Source organism: Channa argus, chromosome 17, assembly GCF_033026475.1.
Source record: "Channa argus isolate prfri chromosome 17, Channa argus male v1.0, whole genome shotgun sequence".
Lineage (NCBI taxonomy): Eukaryota > Metazoa > Chordata > Actinopteri > Anabantiformes > Channidae > Channa > Channa argus.
The window spans coordinates 7,175,883-7,195,695 of record NC_090213.1 but is presented as its reverse complement, the minus strand read 5'-3'; the positions used below and the strand labels follow the sequence as shown (position 1 = coordinate 7,195,695).

Sequence of the window (19,813 nt, the reverse complement as noted above, 5' to 3'; positions counted from 1 at the left end):
TCCTGCCCATTGATGCACCACTAATGATGTGCAAAGCTGCTGGGTCTGATCTAATGCCTCCCCCGGAGCTCAGCCGCTGTCATTCATGCTGCAGGACTAGGCTGGCAAAGCCGACACAATGGCCGTCTGTGCCTCATTAGGGCTAAAGTGCCCGGGGGACAGGGATAAGGATAAGATCTGAGGCTCACAGCACCCATCAGATGGCAGGAGCAGGCTGGGAAGGACTTGTGTGAATAAAGGAAAACATGACATTGGATGTTTTCTGATTGCTTGTATGAAGACAAAATAGTGTCTGCTGTTACCATAACCTTCTGAGAAAGGGGGTCAAATGAAGAAGGTGATGCTGCGATGAAGAAGAGGACCACTGGGAGTTACACAACACTAATGATCTCCCTCAGTCTTCTTCTGAACACAGTGGACAGTGTTAGCCATGGCTAACTGGCCAATTAGACAGGAGGGGAACCACTTCTGTTCAGCTCAGACCTGTTGTGTCTTTACTGGTTGACAGATCGTCTATGTTGCAGCGTCTGTTGGATCTTTTCAGTTAGTGGTCCTCTGACATTAAAGATATCATCCCTTTGCACAAGAACATGTTCCTGTCTATGGGAATCATCATTTGCCTAGACTGAAGTGTTTGTCTTTATAATACTTTCATTGCATGTTCGCTGGACCCTGAAAATGTAGGTGCAGCTATATTTGGCCCCGTCACTTTTCTTTCCTTCCTCTCTCACATCTTTCTGCCTGCAGTTTCCACAAGACCTTTGAGTAACCCTCATTTACATTCTAAGACTAGCATTTGTTGCTCTTTTCTCTCTTCTGTCAACTGGAGGTGGAAGGTGGGGATTGAAAGGGTCAAACTATCTGCTCTTGAGTTTTCAACTGAACTATAGAACCTTGTGAGGATTATGATTACCACTTTCCTTTGCCAGCTTGCTTGAGAAGCATTTGACTTTAATGGAAATAACTAGGTAATATGTCTAGCCCCCCCTCCCCCGAATAAAATAAAATAAAATAAAATAAAAATAAAACCCCTTGTGCAAGCCCTTGCTGTACTGGGAGTGTCATTAAACTATGCATTTATTCTTAAGGGAACAAAATTCAATTTTGGAGACGGAAGCTTTTTGTCATAGTGATGGTTTTCATATTCTTTTCCCGACCCAACTGCACCTGGTATTACATCTATACATACATATTTACTGCTGTTTTTGAATAATATTGCTTTAAAGTTAAAAAATTCAAATGGTGCTCCCCTTAGAAGTAGAAGTAATTTTACACTGTAGTGTGTCTTCAAATTGATAAAGATGAAGAAAAGAACAGCCCCTTGTCCTATTGAGACTTCAAAGCACAGAGGTGGGAGTTTTTCTTTCTTCAAAAACTTAAAAATAAAACTATAAAAGAGACTTTTATTTATCATTTCATATATTTCTTATTTCTTGAAGTTTGCTTTCATTCATGTGGTTGTATACCAGCACGGCATTTAAAACCATTTCAAATAAATGTCTACGAAAGTCAGTTTGCTGCTTAATATTAAAACTGTACTTTTTATTGATTTGTAAACTTTTATTATGGTCCACAACTCACCCTTTTGTATGTTAATAACTTCTAATGTGAAAAGTTTTGGTTTTTGGAGTCATGTTTGGGCAACTGTTCGGGATCAACTGTTTGGGTTTTTTGGATATTGTATAGGCATATTATAGCGCATATATGCCTTAAAGATAACGAGAAGAGTCATATGTAAATTGCCGTCCATGGAAAAACTTTACAGGTTTGATTTGAGCTCATCAAGGCAATATTTCTTCTCTCATTGCAGACTTTTTGTCAGCTGGTAATGTATTCTGCACACACACTCATTCTTGGCAGTTCATCAAGTTTCCCACTTTGAACCAGCTGGTATTAATGGCACATTTATTACATCTAATCCCTTTGTGATAATAATGTGTAGACAGCAGGTATGTGAAATTCGTAGGTTTGTCAGTCCGTAGTCATTAATCTCAAATCCATCTCTCGTCATAAGACTTTGCTTTCCCGAAAGCTGTGTATCCTTTTTAGCCTGCATTTATGCACTATTTCCGTGGCACGAATTCCCTAATATGTTATAGTTACAAGATAATTAGCCTTCGTTGTCAGTCACATTGATTAGGATACTTAACCTTTCGAAACATAGCAGGGCTGCAGTTGCTCATTAGGATGTTAGTTCATCTTGCTTTATTCACCACTTGGTATTTTGTATTAAAGAGCAGCAGGCAGCCCTTAAAAGTGTAATTGGGTTCATAAGAGGTGTGTAATGAAGCCAATAGCTTGCTAAAGAGGAACGTTTTTTTTTTTCTTCTTCAGTCAAGTCAGGTACACTATAGTCCAGCTCATCCTTATGACATGTCCCAAAGGACTCACACACAAGCCCGCTCCAGTCTAAGTAATTAACCCGAAAACGAAATGATGCAATATGCAGTACAGTACCTACTCCTGATGAATCCATTCAGCACATACTTCAAGGAATTTCTCAAGGAAATGTATTTATTAACAGATAATCTTTTCTGTTTTGAACAGTTTTCTAGCTAATATGCTAGTGTTATTCCAAGTTGCAGTGGCTCATTAATGTTTTGTTATACTGACTGGGAAAGCCAAAGGCAGCAATGATCAACGTTTCCTTTCATGAGTTTAACGTGCTTTTTAAGTGATTGAAAAGCTGTGCATTCAAATAGGAATCAGAAACAGATTCACCAGAAGGTCACACGACAGTACACTATTCTGACTTCTGTTTGGAACTATAGCCTGCTTCAGAGTGTTTTGGAGGTTAGTTTCAGGTAGCCCTCTATTGCACCTATAACACTGCAGTCTGTGTTTGTGATTGATAGGCTACAGCCTAAAGCTGTAATAATTTGGCCAGCATTTCTAAAGTTATGTAGATGATGCTGATAAAACATATTCAGATACTGACAATCATTGTGTCAACTACATTTTTATGAGACAAAGATTGACTTGAAATCCATGTAATTTTCAGAGTAACAGAAATTTGTTCAACCCAGTAAATTATAGTGTTCACAAAGCAATTGCATAAAAATATTTTATCAGTGAGCGCTTACTGCTGTTTGAAGCTTTTTGTGGAGGATGACACCAAGACAACAATGGTGCCCGTGTAAATGGGTGTGGCCCATCATTCAGCTTGTCTTTTTGGAGCAAACAGATGAAGGATTTTGTCTGTTTACTGTCCCTCTTTTCTAATTGCCTGTAACGTCTGCCAGCCCGACTCAGTTGATCAAACCGTAAACATTTGGTATGAACACTCTGCTTACATTCATGCATCTCTGGATATTTTTTATGACTGTTTTATTTTCTCAGTGGCTTTCATAGAATGAAGGCTTAATTTTTATCCCTAATTAAAATGTTTTTGGCACTTGTATATAGTAACAACTTTTAAATGTAAGAATTAACAATTAAACTAACGCCATGCAAACAGCTGATTTAGATTAGTTTATTTGGCCCTGATAAGATGAAAACATCCCAGTACATGCCACATTAGGCTAGTCTGTCATCAGTCAGGGATGTTTGATCGCTCAAAATTGTAAATGGATTTTAAATGAACTATTATCCAGATCGGGTTTTAATATTATAGCAATAACAGGAAAGATATAGTTAAAAAATCAGCTCATATGGAAAGACAGATTTGGCATTAAAAAAAGTCTGCTTCACACCTGAAGTCTGAACATTTGTTATTTAAAGATTTCCCTTTTCCACTGTTGTACCTTTCAAACCACAAACATAGAATTAAGGCTCATAAAAGTCGAAAGCGTAGTCTCTGGATCTTGATCTGTGTGTTTCGTGCTCCTTCAGGCTGGCTCACCTGTGATGTAGAGGATAAGTGGAGTCAAATTAATATCAGCACATGCTGATATCATGACCTATTCTGTTAAGCTGACAGCTGTTCAACCAGTCTAACAGTTGAACCAAGTGCCCTTGTGGATGAAAAAGTAATTTTCCATTTATTTGCCCATTTGAGATTTACTTTTGGCTCTATGTAATTCTGCTTTCACTTACATCACATTAGAGCATTGACTAAAGCCCTAGTTCCTGCTGAAGAATAACAGCCCAAAGGCATAATTCTGCCATATTTCTAAGCTTCACTGTGGGTATGGTGTTGCACTTTTTTGCGATGCGTAGTGTTGTTTTTACCCCAGACATAGTTTTTAGAATTACAGCCAAAAAGTTACATCTTGAGCCTGTCGGGGGAAATTAGCCGAAGTCGTGTTTTACACATATACATTAACACTCACAGGAGAAGCTCCGCTAGATTTCAGTGCAGGATCAGCGCACACATGAGGCACAACATGATAGAAAACTTACAGTGTTTTGTTCACAGCTTGATTCAGGACAAAGCAGCATGATGCATGCGCATTCTGATGCACATAATATGGACACTGTCCCGTGGGCTCGAAGGATAAATTCAACTCACTCAGACTTTTGCGTTCTCACATACACCCATCTGGACACGCTCAGGAGAATGTCAGGGTTCCAGTGCTTCTGTAAAAGGTCTCATCAGACCATAACACATTTTCCCACATGCTTTTGTGAGACTGGATGTAGGTCTTTGCATAATGTAGTATGGCTTGGATGTTTTTCTTTGTAATAAAAGTCTTCCTTTTTGACACCCTTCCCCACAGACTAAGCATATGAGGGAGATTGCTTTGGAAGAAATTCCTTTAATGTAGCTGTAGACCTTTTGACAGCTTCCTGGACCAGTTTTCTTTTTGTGATTTTTATCAATTTTGTTGGGACATTCACTTGCTATTAAAGTCACTTTTGTACCTTTATATTTTACACTTCTTGATATCCATCTTCACCTTTTTCCATGGTATAAGTAGTGCCTTTTCTTTCTTTAGTTTTTTTGGTAGTCTGACTGACACTTTCCAACAGTGAGATCCCTTTGATGCCTTTTTTGCTGGAGGCAGCTGAGAAAATGTCAGAAAAATCCTACTAGGATTTATATGAACAACTTTATATGGGCTTTATCAGAGTCTCTTAAATTAATTTGCATGTGTGTAGCGACTAGTACTTAACATATGTTTCAATGTGATTGGTTGATTTTGAACGCAGCCACATCACATTAATTGTGTGTGTGTGTGTGTGTGTGTGTGTGTGTGTGTGTGTTTGTACACGTATGCAGCCACATTTTTGTAGTTTTCTAAAATAAGTGTTCTAACAGATTTTTCTGCAGCTTTTATAGAAAATTGCAGTGCAAATTGAGATGTTTATAGGGATAGTGTGCCTATCTATCGTTTATAGAAAGATAGATGGGCACACTATCTATCTTTCTATCTATGACTTTGTGATTTATATATTACAGGAACCATACTTAGCAGTAACTCTGGATTAAAGTGTTATTGGTTAGTTGTTTCAGTTATTCTCCAGGTGTGTTTGCAGTAGAACAATTGTCAGTCTGTGACTTTCATTTCATGCAGAATTAACAGGGCTTCTTTGAATTTGAATTAATTGTTACAGTCACGAAATGTTAAGCAGACAGATTATGAATGTTTTGTTAAAGTGATTTCAAAATGTTACAAAGTTGTATCCTTTCAGAAGTTAAAATTGTGTCAGAATGATGAGGTGGTGGGTGTGTGTGTGTTTTTATCTCACCTAAAAAGGCTGGCCATGGATTTATGGAGCTTCATGCTCATGCAAACAAATAATCAACAACTGGAGATGTATGCAGGTATAAGAGAGCAATCTCCTAAAAGTAATGGATATTCCTGGGCTAATGTGAGGCAATAAGGGACTTTAGTAATAGAAAAAGGAATTTGTTAGTGCTTTGGAATGACAAAAAATTTACTCACATGTCCATAAGTAGTTCAGTTAGTAATTGTGAACCTAACTATCTTTTGCATTTGCACAGATCAAAAATACTTTGTTTGCAATGATGGTTCCATTAAAGCACAGCTAGATGAAAGGAAAAGAGGTTGTTTTGGTAATGTGTCATAATTAGCTGGTATTTGATTTGGTTATCTCTTGTATTCTCAGACTTGATAAAAGCTCTTATGCCTCCACCTTTTGTTTTATATGAATTTAGCACAACCAATTTGCACATTAGAGATATTCGGTCTTTGTTGTTTCGTAGCGGAGCATAAATCTCAAGTGGTGTTTCTTTTGGCTCACAGCGATCCGGCTTAAAAGTATGATTAACATATTAAATCTTCCAAACAAACTGATTACATAAAATTATAGGCAGCACTGTTTATGTGGTGGAGTGAAATTAAACAAAGCAGTAGTGTCATAAGGGTCATGATAGGTAATGATGACCATACTGTGACTGTAATCAATAAATTCAACAGGTTGAGTTAGTTAAGATGTGATGGAGTTTTTCTATTTTTTATTTTATTTATTTATTGTATTTCTATTATTCAGTCATGTTGCCATATTGTGTAAACCTATATAACACTGCTGTTTTAAAAGTGCAGTTCCATGTAGAAATGGGGGAAAACACTGTTGGATTAAGCTTGTCAATCAAATGTTCAGCTTTTCTTTTCCCATTTTCTTTTTGCAGAATGTGTTTTTTTTTATAATCACTGTAAACATTTACAAATATATAATTAATAAATTAAGAAACAGGATAATGAAAATACTAATCTCCGTATAAAATCCAAAATATGAAATTGTCCATATTTAAAGAAGAAATTGTGTTTGGGTTTTTTTTTTGGTTCTTTTCTCCCAATTTTCTTCACCAGTTAGAAATTGGCAACATTTGACTCCGTATGAGTTAACAGTCAGGGCTTTGTTTGGACAGACCAAATAACACCAAACCTTCACAGTCCTGATGGAGCAGATTGACTATTCCTTATTAAACATTCAAGCTATGTTTTACGTCATTGTTGTTTATTCAGACACAACTTTAAAATCCTTTAAAAGACACAGTACCGGCCAGTCCTCTGTAAGTGCCCTAACAGATTAGCTCGCTTTTAGCGGCCTATCGGCCAGCACAAATGCGACTTCTTACTTAGGATTACCACTACTTAACCGTATGTCGTCTTCTCCCACAGGTACATGATGTTGATCAACAGAAAAAATGAAGTGTTTATGATTGACAGAGACAACACTGTCTTCCATATAGCAAACCTCGAGTTTCCTTTCCGGAAGGATCCACGTGCTCACTTGGGAAATACTCTGTTGGATGGGGTGAGTCAATGTTCCAATACTTTCGTTTAAATAGCTGTGCATAAAACTTTCTGAAAATCCTGACTTATTTTTCTCTTCACTGAAGCTTCATGTGCCCCTCCAATCTCCACCCTTGTAACATTCCCATCCTGCCCCTGCTGCACGCTCTTGCACATAATTGACATCCGTTGCCAAACTTTTGATGAAAGAAAGCATGTCTCAGGCCAAAGGTAGATCACGGGCAAAGTCTCTGACTTAAAATTATCATTCACGTCTTAGAGAAGTAGTTTGTCAAATGTCTTACAGCTTTCTGTCACTGCTACATTACTTGTGCATCTCTGTTTCACACTGTGCTGAGTTGTAACACACAGCAATGTGCTTCCAATGGTGGCAGCGGGGGTCGATGACTTATCTTCACCCTTTAATACCTGGCGCAGGCTTTTTATCGGCACGTTTGTGCTGCTTTAGTCACACAGGTACCAGCTCTCCCCAGCAGGAGGTGCACATGCATGAATCATCATAGCACCAGCAGAAAACATAGCCAAGAAGATTGCTGCAGTCAGAGGAGATTTGATTATAAATGTCTGGCATTGTTTGTGTTTGGTATTCCAGTGCTGGAGATAACAGATCATTTTCTTGTCATTGCTCTTTATTTGGCTCCAGGCCTTGTTTTGTTGAAGTTTAGCAACTTTACCTAAAATAGGTGTGTGCTTCCTCTTGGTTTAGAAGATGCAGAATTTTAGTTTCCTCGCTCAGGCAGGGCCTCTTATCGCACTGAAATAAGGGCTCTTATGAAGGAACAGTGCAGATGTTAGTTTTGATTGCTACATGATTTGTTTTGACCCATGTTTACTCATCTGTTGATGTTTCTGGCTCACAGTTGAGAGATGGAGAGAGGCTGCGTTGAGCTGTGTACAGTGAGCCCTGTAGAAGCTCAGCTGCACTGTCTGATATGTTTCATCTTTAGCCCAAAGCACTGGTCTTTGTCTTTACATGATGTTTTTCCATTACAACTTTTAATGAAGTTTACATCAAATGGACTTCAACACGGAATGAATGCACACTGTAGATTGAATTCCTGGTGGTTTCTGTTGGTCACATTACTGCTGTTGTCTGTTTGTGCAGTGCTTCAGTGCACCAGATGCATAGTGATGGCAGCCGCCTGGAATGACATTTCTTTGCTCCAGCCTCTCCTACAGTGCTCCACATGCCCTCTATTCACTCGCCTTTTTCCACTCTGCCAGTCTTGGCTTTGGCATTTCACTATTGATGTTTGGTACTTTTGTCCCTTGAGATGTGAGGTAAACTCATATCAGCCAGCCAGCACATGTAAAGTAATTCTTTTGACTGATGATCGTTAATTGTGCCACACTATGAATAGTGTTTGAGCAGAATATCAAAGACTCAGGCAGACAATCAGCTCAAACCCCTACCATTGAAGCCTTTTGCTGCTAGATGTTGTGGCCCCAATCTGCCACAATATTTAGTGATATTTCAAAAGCTCTAATGTCTGTGGTGTAAAATAAACGAAAGACTTTTTTTTCCGCCACAGGATGTCACTTATAATTCAATAAGGTCACCTCTTCATATCTGCTGTGATACACAAGCTAGTGTATCTTATTTGTCTTATTTGTGTTTGCAAAGTTTTGTAAACGTCTACGTGCTTTTGTATTTCTATTATCTTTTTTAGTTTTATTCAATCAAATGGTTGTAAATGGATCACAAAATACACACAAATTAAAAACAATTAATTTTAAGCTTATTTGAGAAATTCCCATAAGTGTGAATTTCCCTTTGGGATGAATAAAGTATCTATCTAGAACAGAATAATTGTAAAATCGTATTTGTATGTTTCAGAAATCAGGGCTTTCTACTGATACGTTTTTGCTGATGTTCAGATTTCCTCCGTGGCCTGCAGCACTTCCCACAGGTCAGCTGTGTTGGTTGGGTAGTGTCCCTGATTTCTTTGGTCCAGCTTCTCCCCTACCAGCTCATTGGGGGTTAGATCTTTTGAATGAGCTGGCCAAGACATTGTCTTGCTGCAAAATGAAGTTATCCTCAATTAGGAGTTACCCAGAGGGAATGGAGTGGTATCCATGCCAATTGAGGAAGCCTTGCACATGAAACAGAGCTCTCACTCTTTTATGCCAAAGCATCCTCAGATCACCATGTTTTCATATTCATGCTGTCATCTTTTTATGAGCTCTGCATTTAACAACAGCACATTCCCCTCCCCAGCATTGCAGTGCCGGACCAAGCCCGGTAGAAATTGGGGAGGGTCGCGTCAGGAAGGGCATCCGGCGTAAAAACTGCCAAATCAACATGCGGACAATGATCCGCTGTGACGACCCTGAACTCACGGGATAAACCAAAAGGACAAAAAAAAAAAGCATTGATGGAACATCAGTAGTGTAAATATGAAGTCTACATAGATCTAATAGAGAAAATATGTAGTTTGAGTGAAATTAAATAAAAAATGGTGCATTATTCACTTGTGCCAGGAATTCTGGCAACCGCCATACATTATTTATGATAAGCTCTTGTGGTTTGAGCGCCCTAGAGGAATGGAAGTTTTTTGCATAATTGTTACGTCCTCAGTTGCATCTCACCTGCTACTTTTTCACCCATCAGTTATATCAGCTGAGTGATGTTAGTCTCTTAAATGTTTAAAGAATGCAAAGTCGATAAGTATAGTTCTCTAAATGTAGTGCTTCACTTTAAAATTTATAGCAGGTAGAGATTCAGCATCCCAACCTTACTGTCACTACACCGCATAGTTGTGTAACAGTTCTTTGCAAACTATAAATCCTGTCCTGCACCACCACTGCACCTGACTCAACTTGAGGGTCTTGCATAATGGATATGCAGTGCTATTTCTGCTTCATGTCCTTTTTGACCAGACTCCACCACACACAGCCCCCCCACCTCCCCAACTCCTTTCTATCTGTCCCATCTCCCTCTCTGAACATACATCCCTTGAGAGTCTTCAGCCCCCTGGTATCCTATTGTATTCTAACTATTTTCAAACAGGCAACATTTTTTCAACTTGCTATAACTTTAAGACATCCCAGATACTTGTTCTGCATTTTTTTTTGTCTGTTTGTCCTGATCTAACTTTTGTGTTTTTCTCTGCAGGAGATGATCATTGACAAGGTGGATGGTGAGCTAGTCCCTCGCTATTTGATATACGACATCATCAAATTCAATGTGAGTAGCCCTGGCCATTTGAGAATGTGTGTTTTTTTTTTTGTTTTTTTTTGACCTATGACTCATGACAGTCTGCCAGATCAAGATGTCAGACAGAATAAACAACCAGCATACTGGGAAAACTGTGGTCTATCAGCAGCTCCTTCTGCCCTCTCCTTTTTATGAGTTGTCTAGCGGGGTTCAGGAAAGGAAATTGAAATTATGTGGATGTAGCAGTCGGTAGCATATATAATCGGGTCAAAGTGTTGGCTGTAGATGCGGCATTGCTCCTGGAAAAAATCAAATACCTTGTTGAGCTCTTTCTAGGCTATAACAGGTAGCAGAGCAATGTTCCTCCAGGCTCTGAAGTATTTGCTCAGGGAGGAGGGAGCTTTGTTAGTCTCCATGCTGGAGGGAAGAGAATGACTCTGCTGACCCCACACCCCATCATTCCAACCTTTGGGAGGGTGTACAGAATATTTATAATCAAAGTTTTTGCGCTTGTACTACTGAAAGTGCTTTTACTGGGATATATTTATTTAGTCAATGTGTTGAGTTGAATTGTACCTTTTTAATTAGTCTGTTACCATGCATTTATTTCTCTGGTGCAATTATGTGTATAAAAGTTTTGTAATATTATGTTTCTCCGGGTATGTTATTTTGACTTGGCCATTTTTCTTGAGAACAGCCTGAGGACAACATTACAAGGCTGTTAATTGGTAACACTCTTCTAAACTGTGAATTAATTCATCCCTTCAACCGATCTGCTAATGGCAAACCGCAGGCACCGAGACAAATGAACCTGTAGTTTGCTCTTAGCAAGCCTCTGCTGTCTTCCTTATAAAAACTTGATGAATACCTTGAGATGAAGGAGGAGGGGAGGAGCTGCTTTGGCCATTACGTTTGTCTTTCGCCGCCTATTCTCCATTGATCAGAAGATCACGTAAGCAAGCGGCTCAATAAAGGCTCCTGTGGGGAGGGGATCATCTTTGTAAGGTGGTGCAGAGGTTAGCAACTCCACATGACTCCCCCAGGCCATCAGTAAAGCGCTGCAGTATTGATCCTTACTGGCCATTATTAGCCTTCTCCATTATGTGTGGTGGGCTGCTCCTTGGCAGAGGCTCCATTCTGAGACTGAGGATGGAATTGCAGCAGCTGGGAAAACACACCACCTGCCAGGCCCATAGCCTATCGTGACACCTAACTCGTTTGGAAAGTCAGGCAAAGCACAATACTGGGATGCTTTTGGATTAGAGCATAATGAGTAGTGTGTGTCCTCTCTCCATCATCGGTAATTTAGCTGTGTGTATGGTCAGAGTTTATTTAGTTTCGTGGGTTTTCAAGAAAATACACAAGTTATATCAGCACATACTGTACTGTTCATGTCAGACTCATTGACTTTTTTTTTTTATTAAGTCAACCTTTAACACTAGCGTGATATTGCATTGAGATAGCTGATGTTTATAGTACCTCTCCAGCCACGCAGCTGATTTACCCTTACGATCACCCGAAGTCATAAAGAGAGTTTTCTTCTTGTACTCTTCTTGCTGTGAAGTATTAAATAATGACATTTTTGTGTTCCTGGAAAGTGCTTGCTGCTTGTCAGTCACTGTCAGCTCCCCCACTATGGGGGACATGACAAGATGTGATAAAAACACAATTACATATATGTTTTTTATTTCCAACTTTCTGCAGAAAGCTATTATTTAAAAATGATAACAATGTGGAGGATTGACATTGCAGTGCGTGTCCATCTTTTATCTTGCCAAATTCCTCTCACTTTAGGTGCAGAATTAAGACAAGATAATAGGCTCAGTCAGATTAACAGCTACAGCCTTCACCACAGAACCCGTATCTGTTGAGGTATAGACCGTTTTACTGACATTAACTCAATTTACTTCTGGTTGAGAAGTTTATCTGCAGGTACATTCTGTGTAGTTCTGCAGGGCTTTCCACATTAAAATTAGTTCCTTTCTGTGATCTGCTGTAGCTACTCTGCAGACACGTCTCACTAGCAGTTTGCTAGTCATGTAGGGTACCCCGTGACATTTATGTTCCTGCAGAATATTAACATAGTTCACGATTATAATAATGGATTTCAATAATAGCACATAGGAAGAGGTACTGCACAAGCTGATAGATAAACACTAGTCCCAAATCTGAGGGTTTATGGGTCTAGTGGCTAACACTGACTTTAGGGTCCCATAGTTGCTTTAATTTACTCATCAATCTCAATGTGTCCAATGCACTCCACTGAGAGTTTGATCTTCATTTTGCCTGTATTTAGGGCTCAAGTCTTCCCTTCATTTTCATGTTGAGCATCTGGTTGAACATGTGGACACTGATTAAGGAAATAAGGTGGTTAATGTGGGAATAATTCCAAAAAAATGTAGCAGGGGAGGGAGAATTGGTACTTAACGGAAGAAACAAATTCTGCACAAAGCAGCATGTTGTGCTGTGGATTTACTCTGGAATACTAATGTAGTGGGTTATCGGTCTGAACCTGCTACCACTTCCACTGTCTTCGGTTAGCATGATCCACCTAAAGAATGTTGTGCCCTTTTTGTGTTGTTTTATTGGATTAATTATAAGAAGATAATGAAAAAAATTTAAGTTAAAATAGTCATGAATTTTAATCTGTTTTTTTTTCTTTTCTGTTTCCATAAATTGTTTTAAAAACAATTTAAGACAACTCTTTGCTTTGTGGAAGAGACATTTCTAGGCTGTATTTTATTATATTTTAGGAAAAGTCCCAGATTATTAAGGGAAAAGGAACATTAGGCTTCAGGGTATGAGTAGATAGAGTATTGTCATAAATTGAAGCTTACTAACAACCTGTTGTCTACATTTTAGACACAAATAAACTGCCATCCAGAGCCAGAGAGAGAAATGCCAACACGTAGGCACTGGTGAAGTAAAGTTGCAGGTCTGGTTCAAATCTGTTCACAGTAGTTTGGATATAAAGCATAAACTTTTATTAAACGTCTTTGGAACAGCCAAAATTTATGTTGTGCAATGTCTGGGTTTTGAAGAACTTATTGATCTGGCTGCTCAATACAACAGGGAACACATACAGGGATTATTAAATTGAAGACATTTCTCATCCCGACTTTAATATACTGCAAGCAGCGTCTTAACAGTATCCAGTGTCAAACCCTCATGGAGTCAATCACATTTTTATCAGCTTCAGTATTGCTTCAAAACATTACTTGTGGCAGAATGTGTATTTAAGGCCAATGCAATGTAAAATCCTCTGTGATTTTGTTTAGAAATATCCTAAAGGAATCTCTTGACTGTCCCCTGCACTGATTTTGTATAATGCCATTAATCCCAGACTATCTGAGAAGGTCACAAACAGTGGCACTGTTCTGGCTTCTCAGATCTTCTGAGTTCATGTTCTGAGTCCATCCTAGAGCCTTTCCATCCTCAAACTGAAGATGGCACTATTTCGGATTCTGCAGCTCTTATGTTTAACATTTAATGTGAATTTATATATAGATTCTTGCTCACTGTTTGGTTCCGTCTAAATGGGTGTTGTGGAGGACATTGAACTGTACTTAGTTGGACTTGGTTTTAATTTTCAGACTGATTTTTGTGCCTTTTACATTACACTATGTTTGACTTGATATTATTTAAATCCTCTTTTTAAAACTAGATATAAAACAAACATTGAAGAGACGGGCGTTAGTTGCTCACTGCAAGTTTCTTTAAACCACAAAGGCCTAATTCTGGATTTATGTTTTTATTAACGGAATTGAAGACGTTTCCCTCTTAAACTTACCAAAATGTAACTTTGGGGCTGCAAATATTGATTTTTATTATTGATTAATCTGCCAATTGTAATTTAATCAAATGTTTCAATTCGATATATTATCAAATGCAAACAAAACCAAACCAAAATATTTGCTTATGTTGTTTAAATTATTTTTTCCCCACCAGTAATCCAAACCCCACATCTATTTAGTTTACTATTGTAGTTACCTAGAGGAAAAAAACAGTAACTTTTTACATGTGACATGAAGCAAAAAAGAAGTAAGGACACTGTGATTTCACTGATATTATGGTTGTTTGATTACCAGTAATATTGGATTGACAAGATTCCTTTGCTGTGTTTTCATGTTGAACAGGCGTGGACAGCACATGCCTTGAATCATCCACACTTACATCTTGTTCTGTCCTGGTGACACGGCTGACAGATGGTCCAGAATGTGTGGGACATGATACCAGCTGTTGCTCCAGGAGAATGTAATTTGGTTACTGCAGTTCCCCTAAAAGGGAGGGAAAAAAAGAAAAAGAAAAAACAACAAAAAAGCAAACCAAAATCAAGTCTTCAAAGTTGTACCTAAATGAGACAAGAAATGTTATTTTGCCTATGGTCTTACTCATTACTCAAATTGCCTTTATAAAGTTGTAAAGTTTGCAGTAAATGAGTGACACTAAAACCAAGTCAATGAACCCAGTTGCAGCATACTGATCAATTGCTTGCATATACGGTACATCCAACTTTTTAAGGAGATTTAATGTCCGATCAGCTAAACTCTCAACCTCCATCTCTAAAACTCACCATATATGTTATATATGCTAATATAACATGCCTATAGAAGCAATTAAGCATATAAGCAATTTCCCCTTTATGATTAATAAAGTATTTCTGATTATGATATACAATAGTTATCATTATGTAAATAGCATAGTACTGTGTATTTTTATCCCATTTTTTTGTTATTCCTGAAGGCTACATTCACATAATTAATGAAAAACGGAGGCAAATCTTATCAAGAAAACCAGATGTTTTATGACTAAACTTTCAATTGTAATTAATTCTCTTTCTCTAGGTATCAGTATACACAGCACACATAGCCATTTATTCTATGGCTAAATATGAAAATTAACTAATTGAAAAAGAGTTTACATTTTTTGTACCAGCTTATGTAAGGAATACTCTTTTATTTTTGCTTAATATCAATATGACTCACAAGTCAGTACAGTCTAGTAATTGCATCTAATCTTAACTAATTATTGGTCATCCACCTCCACATTCACTGTGCACAAAATTTTTTCCTCCTCACTTTTACTCTAATAATTATACAGAAAGCTCCTGAGAAGAGACATGGCCTTTACCAAATACTAACGGCAGCATTAAATGCTCCCCAGTCGATATGCGTGAGGAAATATTGATATTCATAACCCTGAGGTGTAGGAACAATAAATGTAGAGATAATTTTTAACCACAGATGTTTGATTGCTGTTTCATTTCAACATTTCAGAAAGTGGTAAAAAACCCAAAACAAACATGGCTGCAACAGCTTGTTGAGTAATCAGTTTTACAATTAATTTCTGTAACCCAAATGCTAAATATTGGCTTGATCTAGTTTCTCTAATTTGAGAATTGGATTTTATTTACAAAATGTCTAATCAAGAAAATGATTGTAGTAACATAACATATAGCAATAAATGAAGACAAATAGCCCAATATGGTGATGCAATAGTTGCCAGTCATTACTTGCCAAAATAAATTATAGAATTTTTTTAATTTGTTTTTTTATTAGATACATTTGGAACCTAAAAGATCTTAATATTGATAGCTATAGATTTTTAAAAGAAAAGCTAGACATAGTTAATAATAATTTTTTTCAAATTGTTTTAAAGCTTCCGTAATGAAATAATGAAGTTAACAGGTGAAACTTGTTGGGCTCGACCCAAACTGTTGGAATATGAATTCTTTGGGTTCTCAATCCTGGTCCTCAAGGACCCCTGCTCTGCTTCTTCTCTAACTAATCCTGCACTACGCTGTTGATCAGGAGCTGAACGCTCCTGATCCAGGTAATCCAATTCTACGTTATCTTCGAGCTTCCCATTGACTGACCAAACCTGATCCAGGCGTCAGCAGTGTGTATCGCAGGGTTAATGGAGAAATTGAGATTTGCTATGGGGGTAGGGTATCATTCAGAGCAAACTGCAAAATACACTTTCCCTGCATGTTCCCTGCATGTTATAAACACTTTCACTAGTGAAATGTACAAATATATTGACGAGTTTTACAAGTTTTATAACTTAACTGATAGTGTGGAAAAACTGCCAGGGCTGTAAAATTGTACAATATTCAGACAAACATCCAATGCTGTTGACATCGATGACTAATCATGTATAGTCCACATGCACTGCGGTCAGCTACGTATTGTGCTTTGACGACCATGATGATTGGAATATATTTTGGCTGTTTTGAATGAGGAGTAAAGCTTTTTGCCTGTTTTTACCTGATTTAGAAAAAGTGGAGTTTTATGAATAGAGTGGAGATATGGGTAAGTATTAAGAGATGTATGGAAGACATTTTTGAATATTTTTTTTGAGATGGAAGATGTTTGCACCTCATTGTTATTTGTTTTTTCTTTCTCTTGGCAAAAAGGAAATTTGGGCTTGGTAGGGGAATTTGAACTCCTTTTTTTTGTTCTCTGATAACTTTTGAGGAATTTTAAATGTCAAATCGTTATGCATTTACTCTCTGTCTGGCAGCTTTTATTTTTTTGTGATTTTCTTTTGCTTATAAAAGTGACTTCAGTGAGTCATTATTTTTTATATCTTTGCTAATTGAGCAACATAGATATGTGATGGTTTGAGTGTCCTTTGCCAGTCACAACTCCTCTGTCTTCATTTACAGACCACTTAAAGGCCGTTATGCTTTTTAATCTTCAGCTATGCCACAGTGCTTGATTTTCTTCCAAAAATGAGGGGCAGGAGATCAAGCAGTGTTTTACTGACTATACTTTTCTTTGCCACAGTCACTGTTCTCCACCAGATGGGTTTGGTTGCAGCTTTGCTCTGCCTTAGTGACAACTCTGGCTGCTGTGCTTATTGGATCTGTGTAGAACGACCACTGATGTTGGAGGACACTGTTGTCATTGTAAAAACAATGCCAATGTCTTGTCCTCCAAGGCTTATTGCTACAGAATCCATGAAGGGGTTCTTGAGTATGCCATGGTTTTAATCTGCTACTTAATGCTGCAGCTTCCATATCTGGAAGTTTTTAGCTCGACTAAACGGTGACAAGAAATCCCCCTATAGAAGTTGATATTCACAAACTTTTTTAAAACCCTTACTATGTACTAATAGAGTAGAAGACAAACAAAACCAGCAAATATATACATTTTATGGTTGTACATGTGCAATATCTATCATGTTCTTACAGGCAAAATGATAAGTCTAGCTATTTCACTGACTCATTAAAGATAACAGCACCTGCATGACCTTCACTGACATGCAACTATATTAACTGTGGTTTCAACTCATTGGTGTATTGTTTTCTTGCAAAAGAGAGATGTGTCTATGCTATTAATAGAATATTGGAGAAGTTGCAGATTTGAGCCTAAATTGTAAATTTTTTTTTTACTAGGGATTGTTATTTTAGGTTTATTGGTTGTATAGTTATTTATAACAATATGTTTTTTCCATATTGATGCAGCATAATTAATTCATGTCTAAATAAGTAGATTAAGAAATGCCTGACTTTGTTCTTTGTTTGTTTGTGTTTCAGGGACAGCCTGTTGGCCAGTGTGATTTCAATACCCGACTGTTATGCATAGAAAAGGAGATCATATATCCTCGGTCGGAAAAGATAAAGACTGGAGAGATCGACAAAACCAAGGAGCCCTTCAGAGTCCGGAATAAGTCCTTTTTTGATATTCAAGCGGCACGGAAGGTACAACCCATGTTTCTTATCACATATGTGACCTAGTCCATAACAGCTTTTGTGTACTTACATTTATAAGTCAGTTAAGTTTATTTATAAAGCACCTTTCCAAATGTATTTATAAGCAAGTCCTTTACAATAAAAGATAAACGACAAAAACAATGCAACACACATGACATAGAATAGGGATGGACACTGTCATGGCTCAAACATAAAGCTCAACAAATGAGACCTGAGCTGCATTTTAAAGTGTTCACAGAAACTGTATTCAAATATATTAAGTCCTTTAGGAGGAATTTCCAGAGTTTATGTGCTTTAATTTTAAGTTAAAGCAAAGTCTTGAGTCTAGAGAATATAAACCCTCATCAGAAGTCCTTTTGAGACCTACTGGAAATGAAAAGTCGCCATTAGATCTCAAAATTGCACCTTGTAGGGCTCTGGAAGTAAATACAAAAATCTTCTGGGGAGCCAGTGTAAATAGATCGGAGATTTTGCTTAGCAACTGCATTCTTGGCCAACTGCAAAGGACGCAGAAATGTTTGGTAAGACACATGAAGAGCTAATTACAGTAGTCTAGATGAGATGAAATAAATGTATACAAAATTACCTCCACCTCAACCTTAGACATACTTCTGAGAGATATTCCTTGAAGCAGGAACAGTTCAAACAAACACAGTGTCACCCAGATTAGGGAAAGGAGCCCATTCGTGGAGTTATACTTGATCAGTGCCTGGGAGCTTCCCCTGTACCCACTGAGACTGACAAAGGCAGGGATCTTAATAACCACAACCTTTTCTATTAAAACCGAATTCCTATACTTCAGGGTATCCGCTTTATACCAAAGTTGTGGAGGCTGAGTGCTGCCGTTTGGTAAACCCCACATTCAGGAGCGGAATCCATCTTAGTTGTGGGAGATTGACTTTATTGGTTCTCTTGCAAAGACGCTGGCGGGGGCCTTTGGGGGTTTTCCCCCCATTTGTTCTTCATAAAGATTCTGAATTTCTGTCTCATGACTATGCCTGTCCAGATGCCTCTTGGTGATGTATCACAGAAGTGAGAACTGTGTCTGAATTGTACACAACAATTTCAAGTATATTCTTGGTGGATTTTGGGTCTTCGTAGTCTACCTGGGTTTTTAACCTAGTCCCCAATGAGCCCTGACACTTCTCCAGGAAATTCTTTTTTGACAGAGGAAGGTGGAACCAGGGTCTAAATGTCAGCCAAGATCCCCAAGAAGGTTTTTGTAGGTACTACTTCTGGTAATCCAGAAAGTATCTTTGATGATACATATACAGTACATAGAATTGCTAGAATCTACAAAATTCTCTGCCACAGGCTTCCATGTGTATTAGGCTTCTCCTGTTCTTTTTTGTCGGTGTGAATACACAGAGATATACTGTAAGTAGGTTTATGTGTTGTTGTTCTTTTTAAATGGCAGCAAACAAGCATTACTACACAATTCTAATGTGAGTCACTATTATGTGAGGTGATATGTAAAGCAGAGACCATGTTTTTTTAGTATTTGTCATATGCAGTTCCAGGCAGCAGGAAAATGCATTTTTAATTTTAATTCGGTGACTTTTCTTTACTATTTTGTTTCAGATTATTTTGCATTTCCTTTGGACTTGTCATATAATAAGTTAACTCTCACAGCTCACTATGCTCTATGCTCTATACTATGCTCAGGCAGGGAACAGCAGAGCTTTTATCCTCTGAAAAGCTGTTAAGCATTCCTCAAAGTCCTCCACTTGTGCCCTGATATCAGGTTTGTGGGAGGCCAGAGTACAATTAATTTGA

The 19,813-nt window shown here is 37.9% G+C and overlaps 1 protein-coding gene across 1 annotated transcript in view; it reads left to right on the top strand.

The window, feature by feature from the left end:
- rngtt (RNA guanylyltransferase and 5'-phosphatase) overlaps positions 1 to 19,813 on the top strand; it is an 80,516-nt gene that overhangs the window by 16,304 nt on the left and 44,399 nt on the right. The window contains exons 9-11 of the mRNA XM_067482230.1: positions 7,029 to 7,164; positions 10,279 to 10,350; positions 17,861 to 18,025. Coding sequence (XP_067338331.1) covers positions 7,029 to 7,164; positions 10,279 to 10,350; positions 17,861 to 18,025 — 373 coding nt within the window. The remainder of the gene's footprint in view (positions 1 to 7,028; positions 7,165 to 10,278; positions 10,351 to 17,860; positions 18,026 to 19,813) is intronic.